This window comes from Pinus tabuliformis, chromosome 5_1, assembly GCF_031772625.1.
Source record: "Pinus tabuliformis cultivar Carrire ecotype Pingquan chromosome 5_1, CPIR1, whole genome shotgun sequence".
Lineage (NCBI taxonomy): Eukaryota > Viridiplantae > Streptophyta > Pinopsida > Pinales > Pinaceae > Pinus > Pinus tabuliformis.
Window position 1 is genome coordinate 385,206,577 of NC_142305.1, and position 23,615 is coordinate 385,230,191.

Below are 23,615 nucleotides of genomic sequence, written 5' to 3' on the forward strand. Positions count from 1 at the left end.
TGTGGTTAGCAGGGAGCAGCCAAGTGTTTGGAGGCCTGGTTAGAGGCAACAGCAAGCAAAGGAGGGCCATAGAATTAGGAATAGGAGCCACAGCTTAGGAGCAGCAGCCACAGCAAAACGAACAGGCAGGTCTGTGTATTGCAGGCCAGGGAGGGCCGCAGAGCCACAAGGCCACAGGACCTGCCACAGACAGAAAGGGCTGAGCAGAGATTGATCTGGGCTGCTGAGTGTGTTGAACAGCTGGACAAGGGCAGACATATAGCTGGCTGAGTGTGCTGGCAGAAGGCTCAAAAGGACCCTGGGCTAAAGGATCATGCTCAGAGTGCTGGCTGTAGGTAAAATGCAGTTGCAGAAGAGCTAAAGAGGTTGACCTCAAAGGACAGCAGGCTGGCCAGGTAATCTAATTGATACTGTTTATGGTTCTATTGGCAAAGGATTGCCTCAGTGTATATGTTTTGGCGGAGAGGGCTCGGTGGATAAAGCCTCAGCCCTAAGTTTTTTGTCTGACGCAACTGACCTTGTATTTTGGGTACAGGAGCCTTGTGGTTTTCTTGTTAAAGGACTGATAAGCAACAAGTTTGGGCACAATAAAATCTTGTGTAGTATATTGATCTAATTGCTGGTGTAATTTCCGATGTGCAAATTGTTTTGAAGTTAGGCATTTTCAGTGTGTTTATGTTTTCTAGCTAAGAGCATAAACCAGACCCGGGGTGCATGGATTTCTAACAGAACGTACCAGTGGATGTCACTTAATGGAAAAAGTGAGACATTTGAAAATAAACACCCTTCTCTACCTATTCCTAATTAGGCTATGGACCCATAGAGGTTGTTTACAGCCGAAAATATTTTAAGTGTAGGGGTGTGCAATAACAGGTTATGCAATGAACAGTTGCAGGGGAGATTTAAGACTTGCAATCCAACAGTGGGGAATCATAAACCTGCAACCCAAATTTATGTAAGTACACAGACGTGCAAACTAACACTGTGGGCTCCACAAACCCACAGCCAAAGATTGTGGAAGTTGGGAGACCTGCATTCCAGCATTGTGGGGATTTAAACTCACAATCCAAGCCCGAGGGAGCAAAGAACCCACAATACAAATGACAGCTAACGAAGCTCTGTAATAACAAAATCCCTGCAATACAGAATGATAGAATATTGAAATCAAAAGCTCCACAACAAAAGAAAACCCACGGTACAACACCATGGAAGATTGAAGCTTGCAATGCTACATTGCAGAAGACAGTGGACAATATAAATTGCAGCAAGAAAACTTCAAAGCCTAAATGAATCATCAGTAGATGCGATGCCAAAGAAGACAAGGAAAGTGGAATGAATTGTTCATAATAAATTAATTATTGCTGCTGTAATTGTATAAATGTCTTAGTACTGCAACTGCTGAATATATACAGACACACATACAGGGAGAGAGAGAGAGCTGCAGAGTCATTAGAGAGGAGTGATCTCAGAGAATCTTCAACAGAGCTGGAGTCTTGGCACACTGATTGTTTCAATCTGTAATGCCATCCATGTATAGATTTCTTTGCTGTAATATATCTAATATTCAAAATCTGGATTCTCTGTTGTCTCTCCCTATTCTTGTGTTTGCATGTTTTTGAGGAGGTTCTATAACTAACACATTAGTTGCACAAAACGAGGCATGCACACTCACATTCATAACCTAATTCCTCTCAGAATTCTTGGTTGCACCCTGGACTCAGTCCTTTGGCCAGATTAGATGTAGTACTAGTTTATTTTTTTTTTGTAATTCTGCAAGCTAAGTTGTAAGTAGATTTAGGTGTTCTGTGCCATTTTTTCTTGCATAATCAATTGTGAGAATTTGAAAAATTTACTACAGCCGTTTCTTACTATTTGAAGATTGAATTCTCAAAACACGTCAAGGGGGAAATAGGTAATCTGACCCAAACATCTGTGGTATCAAAGCCCTCTATCCACTACTTTATGCAGAGACCAACCTTGTTTAGCAACCATCTGCCTTTTAGATAAATTTCTCTGATATCCTCACCAAAGAAGACTGATTAAATAGTCCTTGCATTGGATGATGTCTACTTCCCATTCTGTCTTCTGATCTGAACTATTCTATTCCTTCAAATTTTTGATTGAGGGCCAAGTACCTGCTAATTTATGCATACAATCTTTTATTATCACAACTAGGCTTCATGTTTGCAGCCTTTGCAGTCAGTGCATATTCCGTTTTTCTTAAAATTAATGTTTATCTTAATTCCATGGGAATTCCTTCTAGCTGCTTGGCAAGGACTTTGAAAATTTGGTTTCAAGGGTCGGGGACAATCCTTACCGCTCGATTGACCATGGACATAGCAGCTACTATGAGTCAAAATGTAGTTCCACTAATCATTCTCTGTTTGGCTGGACCTTATGATTGTACATGGTTTTTCCTAGTTGTATTTGTTTTCACCTGTTTTAATTCCTTCAGTTCCATTTCTTCTATATAATAAGTGCCATGTTTACTTACAGTGTAGTAGGATTAAAATTAAAAAGGTTCTATTTCCTATGCTACAGAATACAACACTGGAAATTGTTATTTTAGTGAACATTTTAGAAAACATTTCCAAATGTTATGATATGTGCCACCCTCTGAATCTGGTACCTGCAAATTTTTGAGTGGGTTGAAAGATCAAACAGTTTAGCAGTTTGAGATTGTTCTAAAATTTGGGCTGTCAATTATGCATTTCTGATGGAATGATTCATATGATTGACTTTTGGCAGGGCTGCTTCCCTTGGAAATGAAGTTATTGATGCTGTAATGCTTGTGAAGGTATTATTCGGATGTTTCCTACATCAGCATGCTTAAATGACAAAACACTTAAATGTAATACTATAGATTGGCTTTGTGGCAGAAATTGGGCTCTGATGTACGTGAAGGGAAACGCCGTCAATTCAATTACATAGGTCAGTAATTCCGTATGAGTTCTTGAAATGCATACCTTCTTTAATTTAAACATTTATTTTTCTGTGGCAGAGAACATGTATTGCTTATGTGTAAAATTTGTATGTGGTTTCTGTATGACCTGTATTTGCTCTGTTCTCAATTATGTTTTACTTGAGGCAGAAGGCCCCATCTTAGTGCCGAGTTGGATTATTGGTATAAAAATTTACATAGGGACCTGGCAATGGACTAGACTTGAGTGAACCCAACAAACATGCAGCATCACCATGATTCAAATCACCAATGCAAAATGACTCATGCTGAGAGGGATGATAAATAGAAGAGGAAGAAGTAATATCCTTGCATTTTTTAGAATAGTCTTGCCCTTTCAGAAGGGTTATTCTTGGCAAAACTAAAAAGAATGTCACTCCTTGTCAGCTTCTTGCTTTTCCTTTATTTTAATGATTGACCTAATAGAAGGTTGTGCACCAGGTGTGGTTCGAGAACAAAAAACGATGAGTTTGCTGAGGGCATTGTGTAAGGTGGGGCTGAAGAAACACAGTCAATTCTTTACCCCTTGGATATTGCAACTCCTCCCCTTCCAAGCTGAGCTTTCACAGCAGCCCTTGCATCTCTGCCTACTTTCAAATCTCAATTGCTTTGTTTGCAATATGAATTATTTCTGAGTTTGCATTTGGAGTCTGGACAAATACCCACTTCATGTCCTGGAATTTGTGCAAGGTGGTATTTCAATCTGGTGATTCTCCCCATTATCTCCTTCCCACAACTTGTAATTCAACTTTTTTCTATTAATCCCCCCTCGGGTTCACCATATTTCCACATAGGGTCCAAATTTCTTGGCATTTTCAATATTCAAAGTAATGATTAATCCTATGGCACAAAAAGAAAATTTTAAATCAACATTGAAGAATCAAAATACAAAAAATCTGCATAAAAAAGTACATTAATGGTAGATGTCCCACAATCCACTAAAAATAATTAAGAGGGAAACCTAATAGGCATTGCAAATAGAAGCACTCTCTCCCTGACAAGATGGTGGAAAACTAATTGGATAAAGGAACCCTATCAAAAATCTAAAAAAGAAACCCTAGAAATTGTTGCCCATACCTGCAAATCTGCAAATTGTTGAAGGAAATAATGCCCACTCCACAATAAAATGGTGGCAGCAAATGAAAACAGTCTAGACTCTGATCCTCATCCTTCTCCTCCTTTGCTGTCCAGACCCTTTGCTTTGTTTTGAAAATGAGGAAGAAAACCAAAAGATTGCTTTTATGCCAACCTGTCTGCAACTTGGTGATATTTTGGATTGTGGCACGATAATATCGTGATATTATCACAAAATAAAATATTATGAAAATAATGACCCAAAATTATCATCTCCTAGAAAATTTCACGGAATATTGTGATGTTGGCGATATTATCATGATTTTAGCGATTTGTAGGTGTGCGGATCCAAACTCATCATTTTTTAATTCACTTGCTCAATCAGGTGCCTAGACATTTTTGTCATTTCAGCAGTAGCCCATAGAGGTCTCTTCAAATCATTAGTAGCTGCTATAATTGAGTCTTCATTTTAGTGATTTGCTTGAAATCAGAAATCTGAGTTTGCTGCCATGTTGTTTCCTTTCTGTTGTAAATCATCTAACTTTTCATTAAGAAAGAAAACCCATAGTTTATGTGAAAAATGATCAACAAGAAGTAAAAAGTGCTTGGTACCTAACAACGATGGGGGTGTGATTGTCAAAATACAATTCTCCACAAGCACAAGCTCCAACATTTTAGTTGTTCTCCAAGCTATACTTTTGTCAACATCCTCCTTGTGCTGCACTACCAGACATGTTACGCATATCCCTACCTCCTGAATAGTAGGTAGACCAACAACCATCCCTAACCTACTCTGAAGATAAAGATGCTAAAATCATAAATGCCCATACCTTTGATGCCAAAGTGAGTTGGCATTGTTGAACACACACTTATATTGAGAGGGGGGGTGGTGAATCAATACAAGACCATTTTTACGTACTTAAACATTCATGAACAGTAAGAAAACAATCACATATGAGATCTATCAGCTGCAGAACACGGAATACAAAATTTACATGGAAATCCTTACAGGAGAAAACCACAAAACTTCTTTTTGTAAATCTTTGTAGGCAATAACTTATTGTTACAAATATTTGTAGGCACTAATCGACTGGAGACAAGAATCACCTCTGCTGCAAATATTTGTAGGCACCAACCTACTAGAGACACCAATCGCCACCATTGCAAATATTTGTAGGCACCAACTTACTAGAGATACCAATCCCCTCTGCTGCAAATATTCATAGGAACCAACCTACTAGATTGAGTCCACTAGCTGCTTTTGCATTCAGCGAGTCCATTTCTCCCAAAACTTCTTGTTTTTGGCTTCTTCCCAAGAACAAACTTGTACATTATGCCACATATCCAATTTTGCAAACCTGATTTTGAAATTTTTACCTGAAGCACTTTTGTATGTCTCCTTAGATCTCTGAAAATTTCAGTCTGAAATGTGTCAGAGAAAAAGTTACAACAAAAATTCCAAGCTGACCCAGGGGAAACTGATTTCAAGATAATTCGAAAACCCTAACTTCCACAAGGAATATCTTTTAAATTGTAGCGAACTAAAGTCTGAAATTTTTATCCAAGGTACTGCTATATGCCTACGCAGGTCTCTGAAAATTTCAGTCTAAAACATCCTAGAAAATGAGTTATAACAAAAATGCCAATCTATCCTATTTGAAACTGATTTAAGGACTATTCAAAAACCCTAACTTCCATAGGGCATACCTCTAAAATTACAACAAACCAAAGTATGAAAGTTTTACTTGAGGTTTTGCTATATGTCTCCACGGGTCTTTGAAAATTTCATAGTCTAAAAAATCCTAGAAAATAAGCTATAGCAAAAATGCCAAACTAACTTGTTTGAAACTTATTTTAGGACTATTCTGAAATCTTATCTAACAAACCAAAGTATGAAAGTTTTACTTGAGGTTTTGCTATATGTCTCCACGGTTCTTTGAAAATTTCATAGTCCAAAACATCCTAGAAAATGAGCTATAGCAAAAATGCCAAACTAACTTGTTTGAAACTTATTTTAGGACTATTATGAAATCTTATCTTCCACAAGGCATATCTCTGAAATTATAGAAAACCAATGCTTGAAATTTCAACCACATGTACGTGAAGATCTTGCTTCCATCTCCTCGAAATTTCATGTCCTGAAACATCCCAAAGTAAAAGTTATAGTGAAAATGCCAAATTGACTTGTTTGAAGTTGATTTAAGGACTATTCAGGAAACCTAACTTCCATGGGGCATGTTACTGCTCAAACTAGCAGGGGTCCTAGGAGGGGATCCTATAGAGCAACTACTAGGTCAAGGGGTAACAACGAAGCAATAGCCCATTGCCACCCCAGCTAAGGCTCCCTGCTTTTTATGGACTTTCATTGATGGGAGGAGACCTGGTACAAGGGAATCACAAGAATAAGTATGTCAATGAAAGGATGAAGGGTGATTCCCAAGGCCTATTCACAAGAAAGACTCAATCAATATGGCTTTCTTGCTTGAAAAGCAAGGTGATAGGCTATCTAGGAAGGGCTAAGAGGATTCTTGAGGCTAGGGTTTGGGAATATATCTTGTCAAGAGGGTTCCTATACCCAAAAATCCTTACGAAGAATTGGCCTTTATGTGATCTTTGTGAAAGTTGTGGGACCACACACGACCAAGTGGACCCAAAATTAGGTCAAGGGTATGGAGTTGATCAACCAAGGAGGGGCTTGACCTAATTAGGGAAGAGAAGAGGATCAAAAAACAAATTTTCTTTTGATGTATTAATATAACGATCCAAATGAGGACACTAGTTAAGGGAAACCTAGGGAAAGAAAAGGTCTTTGAGCTAGGGTTTGCTATATTTCGGGATCCCACTGTCGGAATTGCTTCAAATTTGGGGGGCCTCTAGAGGAAACCCTAGCGCAGTTATGGACCAAAAATCGAGGTGTTTTGATGGCTAGGATGGAATTTAGTTGATGCCCTAGGTCACCTATTAGGGCTAGGCCTAGAAAGAGAAGGAGAAGTCAAGAAAAATATTCTATTAAGTGACCACCAATGGTTGGATCAGTGCCTTGCCTTTGGGAGAGATGGAGTCAAGGTGAACTTGTGATTTGGAGAGACTATACCCAATCAAGGAGACCTCTAGACAACTTCGCATGGCAATTAGGGCATGAGAGTAGTTGCCAAAAGATTTTATACTTTGATATGCAAAAATTGATGACTTGTCAAGGTGTTTTCAACAAAGATAACCTCTAGGAACATTCACCCATTCGTAAATGACACATGCAATGTATGCAACGCTTCAAAGGCCAAAATTTCCACTATTTCGCATAGAGTAGCAGTAGATTTCAAACCTATATAGCGAAAATCCCAACAACATTCATGTTACAAAATAACAAGAATAAACATGAAAAATATCACTTACATGTACAATGAGTATATCCAATCATCAAATTATGCCAATACTGAAGCTCCAAGACCAAGAAGATAGAATCCAAACATCAAAATTCATCCATGAAAACGAACTCGTCCTCCAAAAGGGAATGCGAAATTCTCAAGTAGCTACTAATTCCAAATCCAAGTGATAATGAGAGAAATGAATCGCCTCTCATCAATTTATACCATCTCTAATAAGTTCGATTTGCCTAATTGGCCCAATTAAGCCCCAGATAATAAAATAATGTGCAATAATAACATCCCTTGGTGACAAGCACACCAAGATAACTCAATAACATAAAAATAAGCCTCTCAAGAGGGCATAATAATCAACATAATGAGTCGTTGGGCCATCGAGAAGGCCTAATGAAGTCCAAAGTGTTCCATGGTGTGAGAATGGACTCCAAACATAGTGGACAAGGGGTTGGCCACTTGTTTTCCAAGCAAATCACTGTGGTGCTCCCAAGTGGGTGTGGGGGCACAAAGACATCCTCATGGGTTTCCAAGTGGATCGAAGATGCTTGTAAAACATCTGTAAGGGCTAGGATGATGACATATGCTCTCCCTTTGTCTTCTGCAGTGAGACACATCTTCATTTGGACCCTGAAACATTTGGCAAGTGTATGTTGCAAGTGTGGAGCCGACTAGGCATGGTGAACCAGGTGCATCATCCTCATCCAAAAAGTGGAACACGAGCAATCAATGAGTGGTGTTGGGGATCCATGAAGTACTTTTTGCTATGGTGGAGGCCCATGGCTGTCAACGCTCACCCTACAAGTGCTAGTGTGGCCGTCTGGAGGGCTTGGGCCCTGTATAGGGAAACCAAGCCCCCAAATGGAGACTCATCTGCAATCTTGCATAAGATCCAATGCATCCCCTTACCTTACAATAAAATAGATCATTAGAATAATCAAGTAAAAGAGCTTACAAGTCATGAAATCAATGGGGCACTTCATGGTGGCATGCCCTTCCATAGTGGGCTTTGGCAACTACAAGTGTTTTCGAGCTCAATAAGGGGTGACATGTCCATGGTACATCCATCAAGTGGTAGGGGGCAAATGATATAGTGATGAAACAAAGTGGGGATTAGGGGAATGCTCTAGGCCACATGTCATGGTACAAGGGTAGCTATGATGAGGGAAGCCCACACTTGGGTATACGAGTGTAGGAGGGGGCAAATCATGGTACATGAGTTACCTCGATCTTTGTTTTTCCACCTTTCTTCATATGCCTTTTGCATTTGATAGGTTTTTCTTCATAATTGCTTAGGGCTCCAAGGGATGAGAGCATGAAGTGTTGGATACAATAGTGGGTACCCCCTTTTAAGGTGGGGCATGTCATTGCCTACCAGGGGTTGGGACATTCATGGGTTCCTTAATGTGAAGGGGGCTCATCTAGGGCCAATAGGAACTAGGGTGATGGCCACAAATAAGGAGTAGAGCTCATGTTTGACTTTTGCCCATGGGCTAAATTTGTATGTCTCGACCATCTTTTTCATTTTGTGGTACATTTCCTGTTGAGAGTGGCCAAATTATGATTTTTCCTTTCTTTTTAGTTGCATCAACCTCTGGGGCATCGTTTCAGGCCTAACCCAAGGTGTGGACAAGGGGAGGGGGAGGCTAACCCTATGTGGACCTAGATGGGAAAGGGACGAATGGGGCTAAAATGAGTGGAGGGGAGTGATGTATATGGTGTTAGGAAACGGGACCACGCAACCAAAATCGAGATTTCTCATGTAGTGCTAATGGCCAGTAAAGGAGATCCCACGGGAATAGGATATAAGGCTAACCACCAAATCAGGCAAATGAGACAAGAGAACAAACCTAGCCCACTCTTTTCGCAGAATCCCCCCACCAATCCATGTCCAAAAGTGCCCATGACAAGTAAGGAAAATTACTCAACTATACCAATGAAAAGCCATACCTTCAGGGCGGGGAGGCCCACCTTCAAATATACAATCATAACAAATGGGCGAGGGACCACATGGTTGGCTCAAGTGGCAGAGATAATGACATATCGAGCTATTTAGTGGCTACAAGGGGTTGGTGGCTGAGGACCACCTAGGAGAAAAAATTTCTCTTATGCATACTACCCACAGGTTGTGGGTAACAGGGCATATCTCCAAAATTTTAGCAAACCAATGCCTAGAACTTTTATCAGATCTACATGAAGATCTCACCTCCATCTCCTCAAAATTCACAATATGAAACTTCTCAGAAGAAACATTATAGCAAAAACGTGAAGATGGCTCTTTCACTCCACAAATCACATTTTTTGCGCCACCTTTAAAAGCCCATGAATACTCCCCAACATCTCTTTGCCTACCTTAGATCTCTTCTTACTTGGATGGTCTTCGAATACACACCCATCTATCCTTTATTTATAGTGTTTTTGGCTTTCACTTAAGGGGTTGACTTGTAAAATTGACTGGGCCGACATGGCATAATATTTCATATCTCCTCATTCCTATGGTGTTAGAGGGAGTGCCATATACCTTTGGAAAGGTCTCGGAATACTCTTTTTAGCCATATAGCCTATGCTTCCATTTGAGCTAGATCTTTATGGTAAAAAGACCGTAAAAGACATGGTATCCAAATTGGGCATACAAAAACACTGGGTATCCAAACAATATTTCCAACAATCCTTATCTTGGATATTTGTAGTATCCCTCTATCTTTGACATCAATGACAATATTTCCAATAGGCATCCACCAGATCCTCTAAATTCTTCACTGCTGCATTTGAACTTGTACAAGCCATGCTCCTCCACTCATGAAGATGTAACCTTTCTACATCATTAGTGCTTCACCAAGCTTTTGCCTATAGTAAACACATCTTCTACATGTGGACTTGTCTCTCCATTTTGACTAACAAAAAACAAATTTCTACGTAGCCCTTCAACCATGTGGATCCTGCATTTGCCTCAATTAAATGTTTATGCTTTGGACTTGGCTTCCATAAAGGACACATACCATTCCTTCCTCTTCACATATGCGATGCGATTCTAGTGTGAAGGTTTCTTTTTGGGGAACATATTTTCCTAATAATTTTGTTGGGCGCTTGAGATTCAAACTAACTATATTTTTGGCACTACTTCGTCATTGTCGTATTTTGAATTGTACCTGTTAGTGCTTTTGTTTGCTGGGTTTGAATTTCATACTTCATTTTCATCCATCCTTTTTGAATAATACACTGACTTGTTTTCACATTTATGTTTTGACCCATTTTTCTACTTCTATAAAAATGGTTTTTTTCATTATTAACTTTAACTATCACCTTTCAGAGTTTTCTATTTCTTGGTGATACTATTTTTAGAAAATGGTGCCATTGAAGATACTTTGTAACACTACCTACCCCAGTACTAACATTTTCATGGGTCATTGGGGATATTGCAAATGTTTGACTTAAGTTTCTTAATGGTACTTGTTGTCGCACAAAATGTCTAGGCACCGCAACAACGGCTGAGATTGGGGGCTGTCACCCTGATCCCCAATCTCTTCGTTTAAGTTGTTTCCCAATAGTAGACTAAGGTGGGTAGATCCTATGGAAATGGAATGAAGGAGAACTAGTTGGGAACCAACCAGTTCGGGAGACACAGTTAAGCAACCAAGTACTTGATTTAGATTTAGCAAGACTTATAGGATTCGATTAGATTTAGACGATTGATACCAATGCCTTATGGAGTCAACTATCTTGCTAGGAAAATTTAGGACCAAGTAATTGATGAGCAACTGCTGCTTGGATGAATAACTATCTTATATGAAATGCAGATCCTAAAACTAATGTGAGCTGCAGGAACCTTGGTTAATTTTAGTTAAATGCCTATTCTAAGTTTAAACCATTCAATCCTTTCTATATCGAGGTTGATTTCATAGTAAGTGGCAGAGAGAAGATAAGGTGAATCACACTAAGGTGTGATTAACGATACCTCTCCTGAAAATCTAACGTACCCAGTGCCTCCAGCGCTGCAAAGAGCTGTGGCTCTGATGACTGCAAGGCGCTGTGGCTTTGATGACTGCAAGGTCACCGTTTTAAGTACTATGAAAACCAGGCTTCTCAAGCAAATATGGATGGGTACCTATCTTTCTATGGACCAAACTTATGCTTGGAAGTAAATTTTAATTATGTAAGACTAACTTAATATGCAAGTGCATGAGATGATTAGAAGATGGAGCGAGATGAAGCTAGATCAAAGATTGATTTATTTCTGAGTTATATGCCAAATCCTTTAATCGCCAAAATAAATATTCACTTCACTAGACAATGACTGAAAGATAAACTTCTCAGTGATGTGCTTAAAATATCATAATATAATGCCCAATTAAATCGCAAGCTAATCACTTCAATTTATCGAAATTCTTTCCAATGCAATTATAGCTCAAAGAGAACAAAAATTTCTTGACAGTTCTTCAATATCACCTTCAAGGTAATGCCAATTATATAGATGCTCAAAATACTCAATTTAGGAAACGAAAGATATGCAATTTTCCACAAGTAAACGATAGAGTATTCAATAATTACTTGAAAAAATTCTCAAAATTAAATATGTAAGAAATATCCAAAAATTTCAAGTAAATAAATCCACGCTTATATTAGAATAATGCTATTTAGTGTTTAATGCTCATTCTTATTAGTTGTTTCTATTTTTATATTTTTAGCAGTTTCTTAGAAGAAACTGGTTGTTTCTATTTCCTAATAGAAACTTTATGTTTCTATTTCTGTAAATATCTCTGTTTTACTTATTGAGCTTCATTTGCTCATGTAAATCAATTCAATTCATTCATTGATTATGGTATCAGAGCACAGGTATCTTTCGAAAAATTTTTCATTGCTTGAAAAATTCTGTGGCTCATTTTGAAATTGTTCTTGGAATCTGAAATTTTTTTGGGTGTCAATTGTTTTTTGACGTCGTTGTTTAATTTGCGCCTGCGGGTTCCGACTACTCCGAGGGTTTCTTAATTACTGGAATATACTTTGAAGATGATCCTTCGATTGATCATCCCACTGTGTTGCACTACAACAACTCGTCGTCTATTTTTTTGGGGCTTTCGCAGAGATTTGAATCAGTGACGTCGACGGTGTTGGAGTCTCAGTTACTGTGTGTGCAGTTTAAGTTTGCAAGTGTGACCACCACGAGAGTCGGGCGTGTCTTTTATGCCGTGGATAGCCGCATAAAGTTAAAACCTGATCGAGATCTTACAGGGGTTCTCGCTAAAACTTCACTGACCAACATTGATTTCCGTGCAGAAGTTCTCTTTGCGAACAAAGTTGCTTTTCCTCCTTGTGTTGATTTATGGTTCTGCTCCTCCGAAGCTCAAAGGTCGATGCTCCGTTAATTGAAGGCAATATCTCAAAACTTTGGGTGACTGTTTGAGGGTGAGCCAATCATCTGATCCCGACGCAAGCGGACTTTGGTCACTATCGCCGTTCAAACGACATTGTTTTTTGATCCCCTCTATCTCTGCCCGAGTCGGAGAAATTTTTTTTGCCGCTTGTGAAATATCTCTATGTGGCCTGCGGAAGCAATGGCGACGACGGGACAGAGTGACGGCTAGATCGAGTGTTGGTTGCGTGTGACCGACGGAGTGACAACTAGGATTGAGCGGCCGCTGTGTGTGACGTTATCAGCACGAGGGTCATCGCCATTATTATAAGTCGTAACAGCGTTTGCACATCTTCGCCAATTATTAAAGGGACGTGTTCAGTCATATTGTTGGAGTAAATTTTTGCGCTGTTCTTTTCTGTACTTGAGCAAGAGTTAGCTGGAAATTGGCATTCCTGTAGCAGCATATGTCCCCACCTATATACCAGTTCGCACATAGAAAAGCAATACACGTCATTTAACAACAAACCAAGGAGGGGCCGTGGATTTTTTTTTGTTGCGTGATACAGGTATCATCTGTCCATAAATATTACAATTTCTGGTTCTATTTCTATTACATCAGCACCTATCAGATTTTGTCCGGATCAGCCGACATCTGCATTGAAATCTGTGCCAGACTCTTTTGTTGTTTTCTGTGTTTTGGGAAACGTGCAGATGGCCTCGCTAACCAATCTGATGTTGAAAGGCAATCAACGCTTTAATGGCACAAATTATAACATTTGGAAACAGAGAATGTTGACCATTTTTGAATATAGGCGTCTTGACCAGCTCGTTCTGAACAAAGAGCTCTGTCCTAGTACAGCTGGTACTGATCAAGATAAGTTGGATGATAGAAATCGAGAGGCTGTTATGCTTCTCAAACTCTCTGTGATTGATGATCAGTTACCGTAGATTCCTTCCGACAAGACAACTGCCGAAATCTGGCAACATTTGAAGGAATTGCACGAGACATCCGACAAGAACAGGGCTTTCTTTCCCAAGAATCAGTTGTTCTCCATCATGATGGACGAACATATGTCTTTACAGGAACCATCTTAATAGGATTAAAGACATTCGAGATCAGCTCGAAGCCATTGGTCGGACCATGGAGGAAGAAGATATGGTAGTCATCACTCTGAAAAGTCTACCAAAATCTTATGAGCACTTCATAGAAACACTCAACATTACCTCCACTAATGTTTATCTGAAGTTTCCGGAGTTATGCACCAAACTCATGCAGTAGGATCGTTGGAAACGACAGTTTGGTAGTGGTGCTTCATCAGCCTCCTCAGAAAATGCTTTTGCTGCCAAATATTAGTGCTCTCAGTCCTTACAACAGAAAGGTTTTTTCAGTTTTTTGATCCTGCTAGGAAGAAAAATGGGCAGTGTAATTATTGTCACAAATTCAGCCACATGAAGAAAGATTGCCGACAGAGGATTGCTTCTGAACAGAAGAAACAGGGAGGGCCCCATTAGATGGCGAATGTTGCAGAACATTCCGAGCAAACAGAATCTGCGTATGCCTTTATGGCTAAAAGGTCTTCAGATCATGTCCCGTCTTCGGCTTGGTACATTGACTCTGGTGCATCACACCATTTCTCTCACAGGCGTGACTGGTTTATTGACTTCTCACCTTTCAGTGATTCAATAGTATTCGGCGGAGGTGAAGAGCACATAGTAGTTGGCAAAGGTACAGTTCAGATCCAGTTTGTGGGCGCACACTCATCTTCCTGAATGTGTACTATGTTCCTAGTATGGAAATTAATCTGCTGTCTGTCAGCTAGATTATGTGGAACTCTCCTTAGCGTGATGTAGTGTTCAGTGTGCACAAGTGCTCCATTATCGATAGGGACACTAGTCTTACGGTTGCTGTTGGCCTAGAGGATCATGGTCTATACAGGCTTCTTGCCACTGGAGATTCTCTAGAAGTAGCTCTAGCAGCTCGTGTTTTTCCCATCAGCACTCTATGGCATCAGCGATATGGGCGTCTAAACATGTAGTATCTCTCTCAGCTCTCTCGGGAGGGACTTGTGTCAGGGTTACCTGATATTCAGGCTCAGTAGTTGGGAGTATGCGGCGCCTGTCAAGTTGGCAAGCAACATCGGTCTTCATTCAAGGATGGAGAATCTTGGCGCGCATCTAAGGTACTCCAGTTAATTCACGCTGATATTTGTGGTCCTATGCATACATCTTCTATTACTGGTTGCAAATATTTTTTTCTTATTGTAGATGATTTCAGTAGAAAGATGTGGGTGTATTTTCTAAAATATAAATCTGATGTATTTAGTATCTTTCAGAAGTTTAAATCCTTAGTTGAAAAAGAGTTTGGCTGTAATATCATAACTCTTAGGACAGATAACGGGGGGGAATTTTGTTCTTCTGCTTTCTCCAACTTCTGTGATACTCATGGCATCAAACGTCAGTTAACTACACCCTACACTCCTCAGCAGAACAGTGTTGTCGAACGCCGCAACCGTACGGTTGTTGAAATGGCTCGTTCCATGTTACAACACAGGAATGTTCCGAACAAATTCTGGGCTGAAGCAGTATTTACTGCTGTCTATCTTCTTAACCGATCACCTACTCAGGCTGTTAAGGGGAAGACTCCCGAAGAGGTTTGGTCTGGCTGTAAGCCTAAGATCAGTCACCTCAAAGTATTTGGCTCAGTTGCATATGTTTGGATTCCAGTTGCTAAGCGCTCTAAGTTGGATTCCAAAAGCCAGAAACTCATGATGACAGGGTACAATGATCATCACAAGGCCTATAGGTTGATAGATATAGCCACTAGTCGTCTTAGCTTCAGTCGTGATGTAGTATTTGATGAAGACAGAGGATTCTTTCAGTCTCCTCCTTTTGAGCAGTGTTCTGAGGATTGGCCTCACAATGTTCTTCTTCCGATAGGCCCCCCTGATGGGAGGGATGATGCAACATCAGTATTTGATGATGCACTACCTGAGCTTCCTCCGGAAAATAACCCTCCTCTTGCTGCTCCTATTGTTCCTGAGCCTTCTCCATCTCCTCCTGATATTGGTTCCTCTACTCTCCGGCCTAAATGGTGGGCTAAAACCATTGGTGATCTCCGGGATAATGAGCTTCTTGAAGGTAGAACTTCTAGACATAAGAGCAAACAACAGTCTACTGTAAATTTTGCTCTTATGGCTAACCTGCACAGTATTTTTGAGCCTCAAACCTATTCAGAGGCTAAGGGTACACCTGAGTGGGAATAGGCTATGGAAGCTGAATTCCAGAGTCTTCAGAAGAATCACACTTGGACCCTTTCTGATCTTCCTGCAGGGAAAAAGCCCATTAGCTGCAAATGGGTGTATAAAGTGAAATACAAAGCAGATGGAACTGTAGACAAGTATAAAGCTTGCCTTGTTGCTCGAGGGTTCTCACAGAAGGAAGGCATTAACTACGAGGAGACTTTTGCTCAACCAAGATGAGTACCATACGACTTGTCCTTGCCTTAGCAGCTCAGTTCAATTGGAAAGTCCATCAGATGGATGTAAAGAGTGCTTTTCTGAATGGTGACTTACAGGAAGAAGTCCACATGATGCAGCCTCCAGGATTCAAGGTCGCTGGTCAAGAACAAAATTCTGTAGATTAGTCAAAGCACTCTATGGTCTGAAACAAGCTCCTCGGGCTTGGTACATGAAAATTGATCAGTACTTCACAGATCATGGTTTTCAACGGAGTCCATCTGATGCAAATTTGTATATCAAGCATACTTGTGATGATATTCTGTTTGTGGTTGTCTATGTGGATGACCTTATCATTACTGGCAGCTCCACACATTTGATCCATGGGATCAAACAGGATTTGTGCAACACTTTTGATATGATAGATTTAGGACTTCTTCATTACTGTTTGGGGGTTGAAGTCTGGTAGACTGAGAACAACATCTTTCTCTCTCAGTCCAAGTATGCTAGAAATCTTGTGGACAGATTCAGAATCCAGGATTGCAAACCTGCCACAACTCCTATGGAATCAGGGCTCAAACTTTCAGCTCAGTCATCCTCACCCCTTGTGGATGAAACTTTATTCAGGCAATTAGTGGGCAGCCTCATCTACCTTATTGCCACCAGACCTAACATCAGTTTTGCAGTGAGCTGCATTTCCCGCTTCATGTCAGCTCCTAAGGCTGATCATTGGATAGCAGCGAAGCGTGTGCTGCGTTATGTGCGTGGCAATCCTGATTATGGACTTCTGTACACTCGAAATTCCAATCCTATACTCAATGGTTACACAGATTCTGACTGCGACGGTTCGGTTGATGACCGTAAATCTACAGCTGGGTATGTGTTTATTCTAGGATCCGGTGCTGTCACCTGGACTAGTAAGAAGCAGCAGGCAGTGGCTCTCTCCTCAACAGAAGGAGAATATCGGGGAGTAGTTAAGGCATCTTGTGAGGTAGTTTGGCTTCGGCGTATGCTTGTGGATATGCATGTTTTCCAGATAGGTCCTACTCCCTTGTTTAGTGATAATCAGGGAGTGCTCAAACTTGCCAAAAATCCAGTCTTTCATGAACGAACAAAGCATGTAGAAACCCATTGTCACTACATTCGCCAACTTGTTGAAGACGGATCCATTTAGTTGCGATATGTTCCCACAACGGAGCAGCCCGTCGACATCTTCACTAAGCCCCTTGGTCCTGATAATTTTGTAAAATTCAGAGGGTTTATCAGTGTTGTAAATAGATTGAGCATTAAGGGAGGGTATTAGAATAATGCTATTTAGTGTTTGATGCTCATTCTTATTAGCTGTTTCTATTTTTATCTTTTTAGCAGTTTCTTAGAGGAAACTGGTTGTTTCTATTTCCTAATAGAAACTTGATGTTTCTATTTCTGTAAATATCCGTGTCTTGGGAAATGTGTAGATGTCCTCGCTAGCCAATCTGATGTTGGAAGGCAATCAACGCTTTAATGGCACAAATTATAACATTTGGAAACAGAGAATGTTGACCATTTTTGAATATAGGCGTCTTGACTAGCTCATTCTGAACAAAGAGCTCCTTCTTGGTACAACTGGGACTGATCAAGATAAGTTTGATGATAGAAATCGAGAGGCTGTTATGCTTCTCAAACTCTCTGTGACTGATGATCAGTTATCGCAGATTCCTTCTGGCAAGACAGCTGCCAAAATCTGGCAACATTTGAAGGAATTGCACGAGACATCTGACAAGAACAAAGCTTTCTTTCTCAAGAATCAGTTGTTCTTCATCATGATGGACGAACATATGTCTTTACAGGAACATCTTAACAGGATTAAAGACATTCGAGATCAGCTCGAAGCCATTGGTCGGACCATGGAGGAAGAAGATATGGTAGTCATCACTTTGAAAAGTCTACCAAAATCTTATGAGCACTTCATAGAAACACTCAACATTACCTCCACTAATGTTTATTTGAAGTTTCCGGAGTTATGCACCAAACTCATGCAGCAGGATCGTTGGAAACAACAGTTTGGTAGTGGTGCTTCATCAGCCTCCTCAGAAAATGCTTTTGCTGCCAAATATCAATCCGCTCAGTCCTTTTAGTAGAAAGGTTCTTCTCAGTTTTTTGATCCTGCTAGGAAGAAAAATGTGCAGTGTAATTACTATCACAAATTCAGCCACATGAAGAAAGATTGCTGACAGAGGATTGCTTCTGAACAGAGGAAACAAGGAGGGCCCCATCAGATAGCGAATGTTGCAGAACATTCCGAGTAGACAGAATCTGCCTTTTATGCCTTTATGGCTAAAAGATCTTTAGATCATGTCCCGTCTTCGGCCTGGTACATTGACTCTGGTGCATCACGTCATTTCTCTCATAGGCGTGACTGGTTTATTGACTTCTCACCTTTCAGTGATTCAGTAGTATTCGGCGGAGGTGAAGAGTACACATTAGTTGGCAAAGGTACAGTTCAGATCCAGTCTGGTGGGCGCACACTCATCTTCCTGAATGTGTACTATGTTCCTGGTATGGAAATTAATTTGCTGTCTGTTAGCCAGATTATGTGGAACTCTCCTTAGCTTGATGTAGTGTTCAGTGCGCACAAGTGCTCCATTATCGATAGGGACACTAGTCTTATGGTTGCTGTTGGCCTAGAGGATCATGGTCTATACAAGCTTCTTGACATTGGAGATTCTCCAGAAGTAGCTCTAGCAGCTCGTGTTTCTCCCATCAACACTCTATGGCATCAGCGATATGGGCATCTAAACATGCAGTATCTCTCTAAGCTCTCTCGGGAGGGACTTGTGTCAGGGTTACCTGATATTCAGACTCAGCAGTTGGGAGTATGCGGCTCCTGTCAAGCTGGCAAGCAACATCGGTCTTTATTCAAGGATGGAGAATCTTGGCGCGCATCTATGGTACTCCAGTTAATTCATGCTGATATTTGTGGTCCTATGCATACATCTTCTATTATTGGTTGCAGATATTTTTTTCTTATTGTAGATGATTTCAGCAGAAAGATGTGGGTGTATTTTCTAAAATATAAATCTGATGTATTTAGTATCTTACAGAAGTTTAAATCCTTAGTTGAAAAAGAGTTTAGCTGTAATATCATAACTCTTAGGACAGATAACGCGGGGGGAGGGGGGGATTTGTTCTTTTGCTTTCTCCAACTTCTGTGATACTCATGGCATCAAACATCAGTTAACTACACCCTATACTCCTCAGCAGAACAGTGTTGTCGAATGCCGCAACCGTACGGTTGTTGATGGAGGATTTGATGAAGATGGAGGATTCTTTCAGTCTCCTCCTTCTGAGCAGTGTTCTGAGGATCAGCCTCACAGTGTTCTTCTTCTGGTAGGTCCACCTGATGGGAGGAATGATGCAACATCAGTATTTGATGATGCACTACCTGAGCTTCCTCCGGAAAATAACCCTCCTCTTGCTGCTCCTATTGTTCCTGAGCCTTCTCCATCTCCTCTTGATATTGGTTCCTCTACCCTCCGGCCTAAATGGCGGGCTAAAACCATTGGTGATCTCCGGGATAATGAGCTCGTTGAAGGTAGAACTTCTAGACATAAGAGCAAACAACAGTCTACAGTAAATTTTGCTCTTATGGCTAACCTGCGCAGTATTTTTGAGCCTTAAACCTATTCAGAGGCTAAGGGTACACCTGAGTGGGAACAGGCTATGGAAGCTGAATTCCAGAGTCTTCGGAAGAATCACACTTGGACCCTTGTTGCTCGAGGGTTCTCACAGAAGGAAGGCATTGACTACGAGGATACCTTTGCTCCTACAGCCAAGATGAGTACCATATGACTTGTCCTTGCCTTAGCACCTCAGTTCAATTGGAAGTCCATCAGATGGATGTAAAGAGTGCTTTTCTGAATGGTGACTTACAGGAAGAAGTCTACATGACGCAGCCTCCAGGATTCAAGGTTGCTGGTCAAGAACAAAAAGTCTTTAGATTAGGCAAAGCACTCTATGGTCTGAAACAAGCTCCTCGGGCTTGGTACATGAAAATTGATCAGTACCTCACAGATCATGGTTTTCAACAGAGTCCATCTGATGCAAATCTGTATATCAAGCATACTGGTGATGATATTCTGTTTGTGGTTGTCTATGTGGATGGCCTTATCATTACTTGGCAGCTCCACACATTTGATCCATGGGATCAAACAGGATTTGTGCAACACTTTTGATATGACAGATTTACGACTTTTTCATTACTATTTGGGGGTTGAAGTCTGGCAGACTGAGAACAACATCTTTCTCTCTCAGTCCAAGTATGCTAGAAATCTTGTGGACAGATTCAGAATGCAGGATTGCAAACCTGCCACGACTCCTATGGAACCAGGGCTCAAACTTTCAGCTCAGTCATCCTCACCCCTTGTGGATGAAACTTTATTCAGGCAATTAGTGGGAAGCCTCATCTACCTTACTGCCACTAGACCTGACATCAGTTTTGCAGTGATCTACATTTCCCGCTTCATGTCAGCTCCTAAGGCTAATCATTGGATAGCAGCGAAGCATGTGCTGCGTTATGTGCGTGGCACTCCTGATTATGGACTTCTACACACTCGAAGTTCCGATCCTATACTCAGTGGTTGCACAGATTCTGACTGGGCTGGTTCGGTTGATGATCGTAAATCTACAGCTGGGTATGTGTTTAGTCTAGGATTCGGTGCTGTCACCTGGACTAGTAAGAAGCAGTAGGCAGTGGCTCTCTCCTCAACAGAAGCAGAGTATCGGGGAGTAGTTAAGGCATCTTGTGAGGCAGTTTGGCTTCGACATATGCTTGCGGATATGCATGTTTTCCAGATAGGTCCTACTCCCTTGTTCTGTGATAATCAGGGAGTGCTCAAACTTGCCAAGAATCTAGTCTTTCATGAACGAACAAAGCATGTAGAAACCCACTGTCACTACATTTGCCAGCTTGTTGAAGACGGATTCGTTCAATTGCGATATGTTCCCACAACGGAGCAACCCGCCGACATCTTCACTAAGCCCCTTGGTCCTGATAAGTTTGTAAAATTCAGAGGGTCTAGCGGTGTTGTAAATAGATTGAGCATTAAGGGAGGGTATTAGAATAATGCTATTTAGTGTTTAATGCTCATTCTTATTAGCTGTTTCTATTTTTATCTTTTTAGCAGTTTCTTAGAAGAAACTGATTGTTTCTATTCCTTAATAGAAACTTGATGTTTCTATTTTTGTAAATATCTCTGTATTACTTATTGAGCTTCATTTGCTCATGTAGATCAATTCAATTCATTCATTGATTAGCTTAGAGTTAATTAAACAACGAGTGATCTCAATAGATATCAAACACAAGAATATTCAAAACCCAATGTCAATGATCACGAAACTTAACATGCAAAAAGCTTAACACTTGAATTTCAAAATTTTATTATCATGAAAAACCATGAATTTTAATTGTTAATCAAATAAACACTTCAAGCAATTCCAGAATTAAAATGATTTTCTTAAGTAACTCCAATCCAATTTTTTTTTATTTCCCATTAGTCAAACTTTAGAAATATTAAAAATTATATTACTTTGACTATAAGAATCTTTACTACGATTAATTATTTTCTCAAAGCCTAAAGATTTTAATTTGATGTCCCAATACCCCCCATTTTTTTTTTTTTACTTTCTAATGTTCATGAGACATTTTGTCTTTTTTAAACAAAAATTAAAAGTTGAAGTTTTATTTTATTTTATTAATGTCTAACAAAAATTAAAAAACGCCGAAAGGCCAACTAACAAAAAGGAACAAAGGTTTAATTTTTATTTGTTTTGAATTGTTTTAGGTTAAGGAAAAGCGTAAACAGAAGAAAAGTTGTGAGGGCTTTGGGTGCAGGTCGAACAGTGGTGGAAGAGAGCTCAAAGGAGGGATGCGAATGGAGAGGAGGGCACGCACAAAGGAGAAGACAGAGGCTCGGGCAACGAAGGGAGAGATGCAAGGAGGAGGAGGAGGAGGAGCTCTGCGAGGAATGACAACACGCAGGCAGAGAAAGGGAAATGCGCAAAAGGAAAGGGATGCAGGAGAAGGGAAGAGAAGAGGGACGCAGACAGGAGAGAAGAGGGAGCAACAAGGACACATAGGAGGAAGAGGAATGGAGACGTAGGCAAGGAGAGCGGATAGAGGAAAAATAATGAAATATGCAGAGAAAACGAGCAGAAAAATGAGGGCAGAGAGGAGAATGTGGAGTAGAAAAGATGCAGCAGGAGGGGACTGCAATTTGGCAGCAACAAAGGGAGAAAACACAGCAAGGAAAAAATGATTTCGAGCAGAGGAAAAGAAAGGAAAAATGCAAAAAGCATAGCAACAAAATTTGAAGGTTTTAAAGCAGTGAATGGTAGCCCAAGAACCTTAAAAAATTTCCCAGAAATTTATATTTTAAACTGATATACTTCTGCTTCAAATTGTTCTTAGAAAAACTTATGAAATCCTCAGATCTAAATTTTGAACCCTTAAAAAAAAAAATTCTCTGAATAATATTCCCTGCTAATTTTTGCTGAGGTCAGATCTTGCCATCTAGGGTCTAGATTTGGCTCCAAATTAAATTTTTCCTTGAGATCCGCACTTGCAAAATAGAAAACAAAAATACCTAGATCCCGATATATACAAAAAATAAATGAAACCCCAAGATCCAAATAAAAGAAATTTCAGATTTATACAAGATAATTATAGATCTATACAAATGAGTTATAGATTTATCAGATCTGAGGAGTATGAGCCCAACTCCGCTTCCAGATCTGTAGATCTAAGGCTCTTCTTAGCCAGATCTATCAATTTTGCACAAGTCATAAAGATATTTAAAATTTTTATTGAGGTACTAGCCCAAAAACATCTTGTAAAAAAATAGTTCGTTAGCTAATCTCGGAGTTTTAATCCAGAAGGATTTCCAGATCTCAAGTTTTGGGAATTCGCTGGTCCAACTGAGGACTTCCCCAAATGCCTAAAATCTTTGAATAAAGATGAATTCTGCACACTTAAAATATAAGCTGCCTAATTAATAGAGGTATAAAATAACGATTAAATCTTCAAAGATTGGAGATACTTGCCAGTTGAATAAAAATCTTAATGCCATCTTAAAACCCAACAATTTAAGCAAGATACCTGAGCAATAAATTGAACTACAAGAGCTATTAATCAACAACTTATAAATAAGATCAGCAAAAATTTAAACACATGTTACCATAAGATACCAGAGAGGAACACTGCCATCAAGTAAGACCCTAAAGACTTTGTGTTGTATTATTCCAGAAAAGTTTACAAGAGCTTCAAGAGCTAGCACACAATTCAATGATTAGATCGAATAGACTGACACTGACCTCTAATTTATAGATAAATTCTCCAACAGCTAGTTGGCTTGATCTCT

At 40.1% G+C, this 23,615-nt stretch overlaps 1 protein-coding gene across 1 annotated transcript in view; it reads left to right on the forward strand.

Moving 5' to 3' along the window:
- LOC149165065 (kinesin-like protein) overlaps nt 1-23,615 on the forward strand; it is a 115,377-nt gene that overhangs the window by 23,521 nt on the left and 68,241 nt on the right. Inside the window, exons 2-3 of the mRNA XM_089432226.1 lie at nt 2,749-2,797; nt 2,880-2,931. Of these exons, the coding sequence (XP_089288352.1) occupies nt 2,749-2,797; nt 2,880-2,931 (101 nt within the window). The remainder of the gene's footprint in view (nt 1-2,748; nt 2,798-2,879; nt 2,932-23,615) is intronic.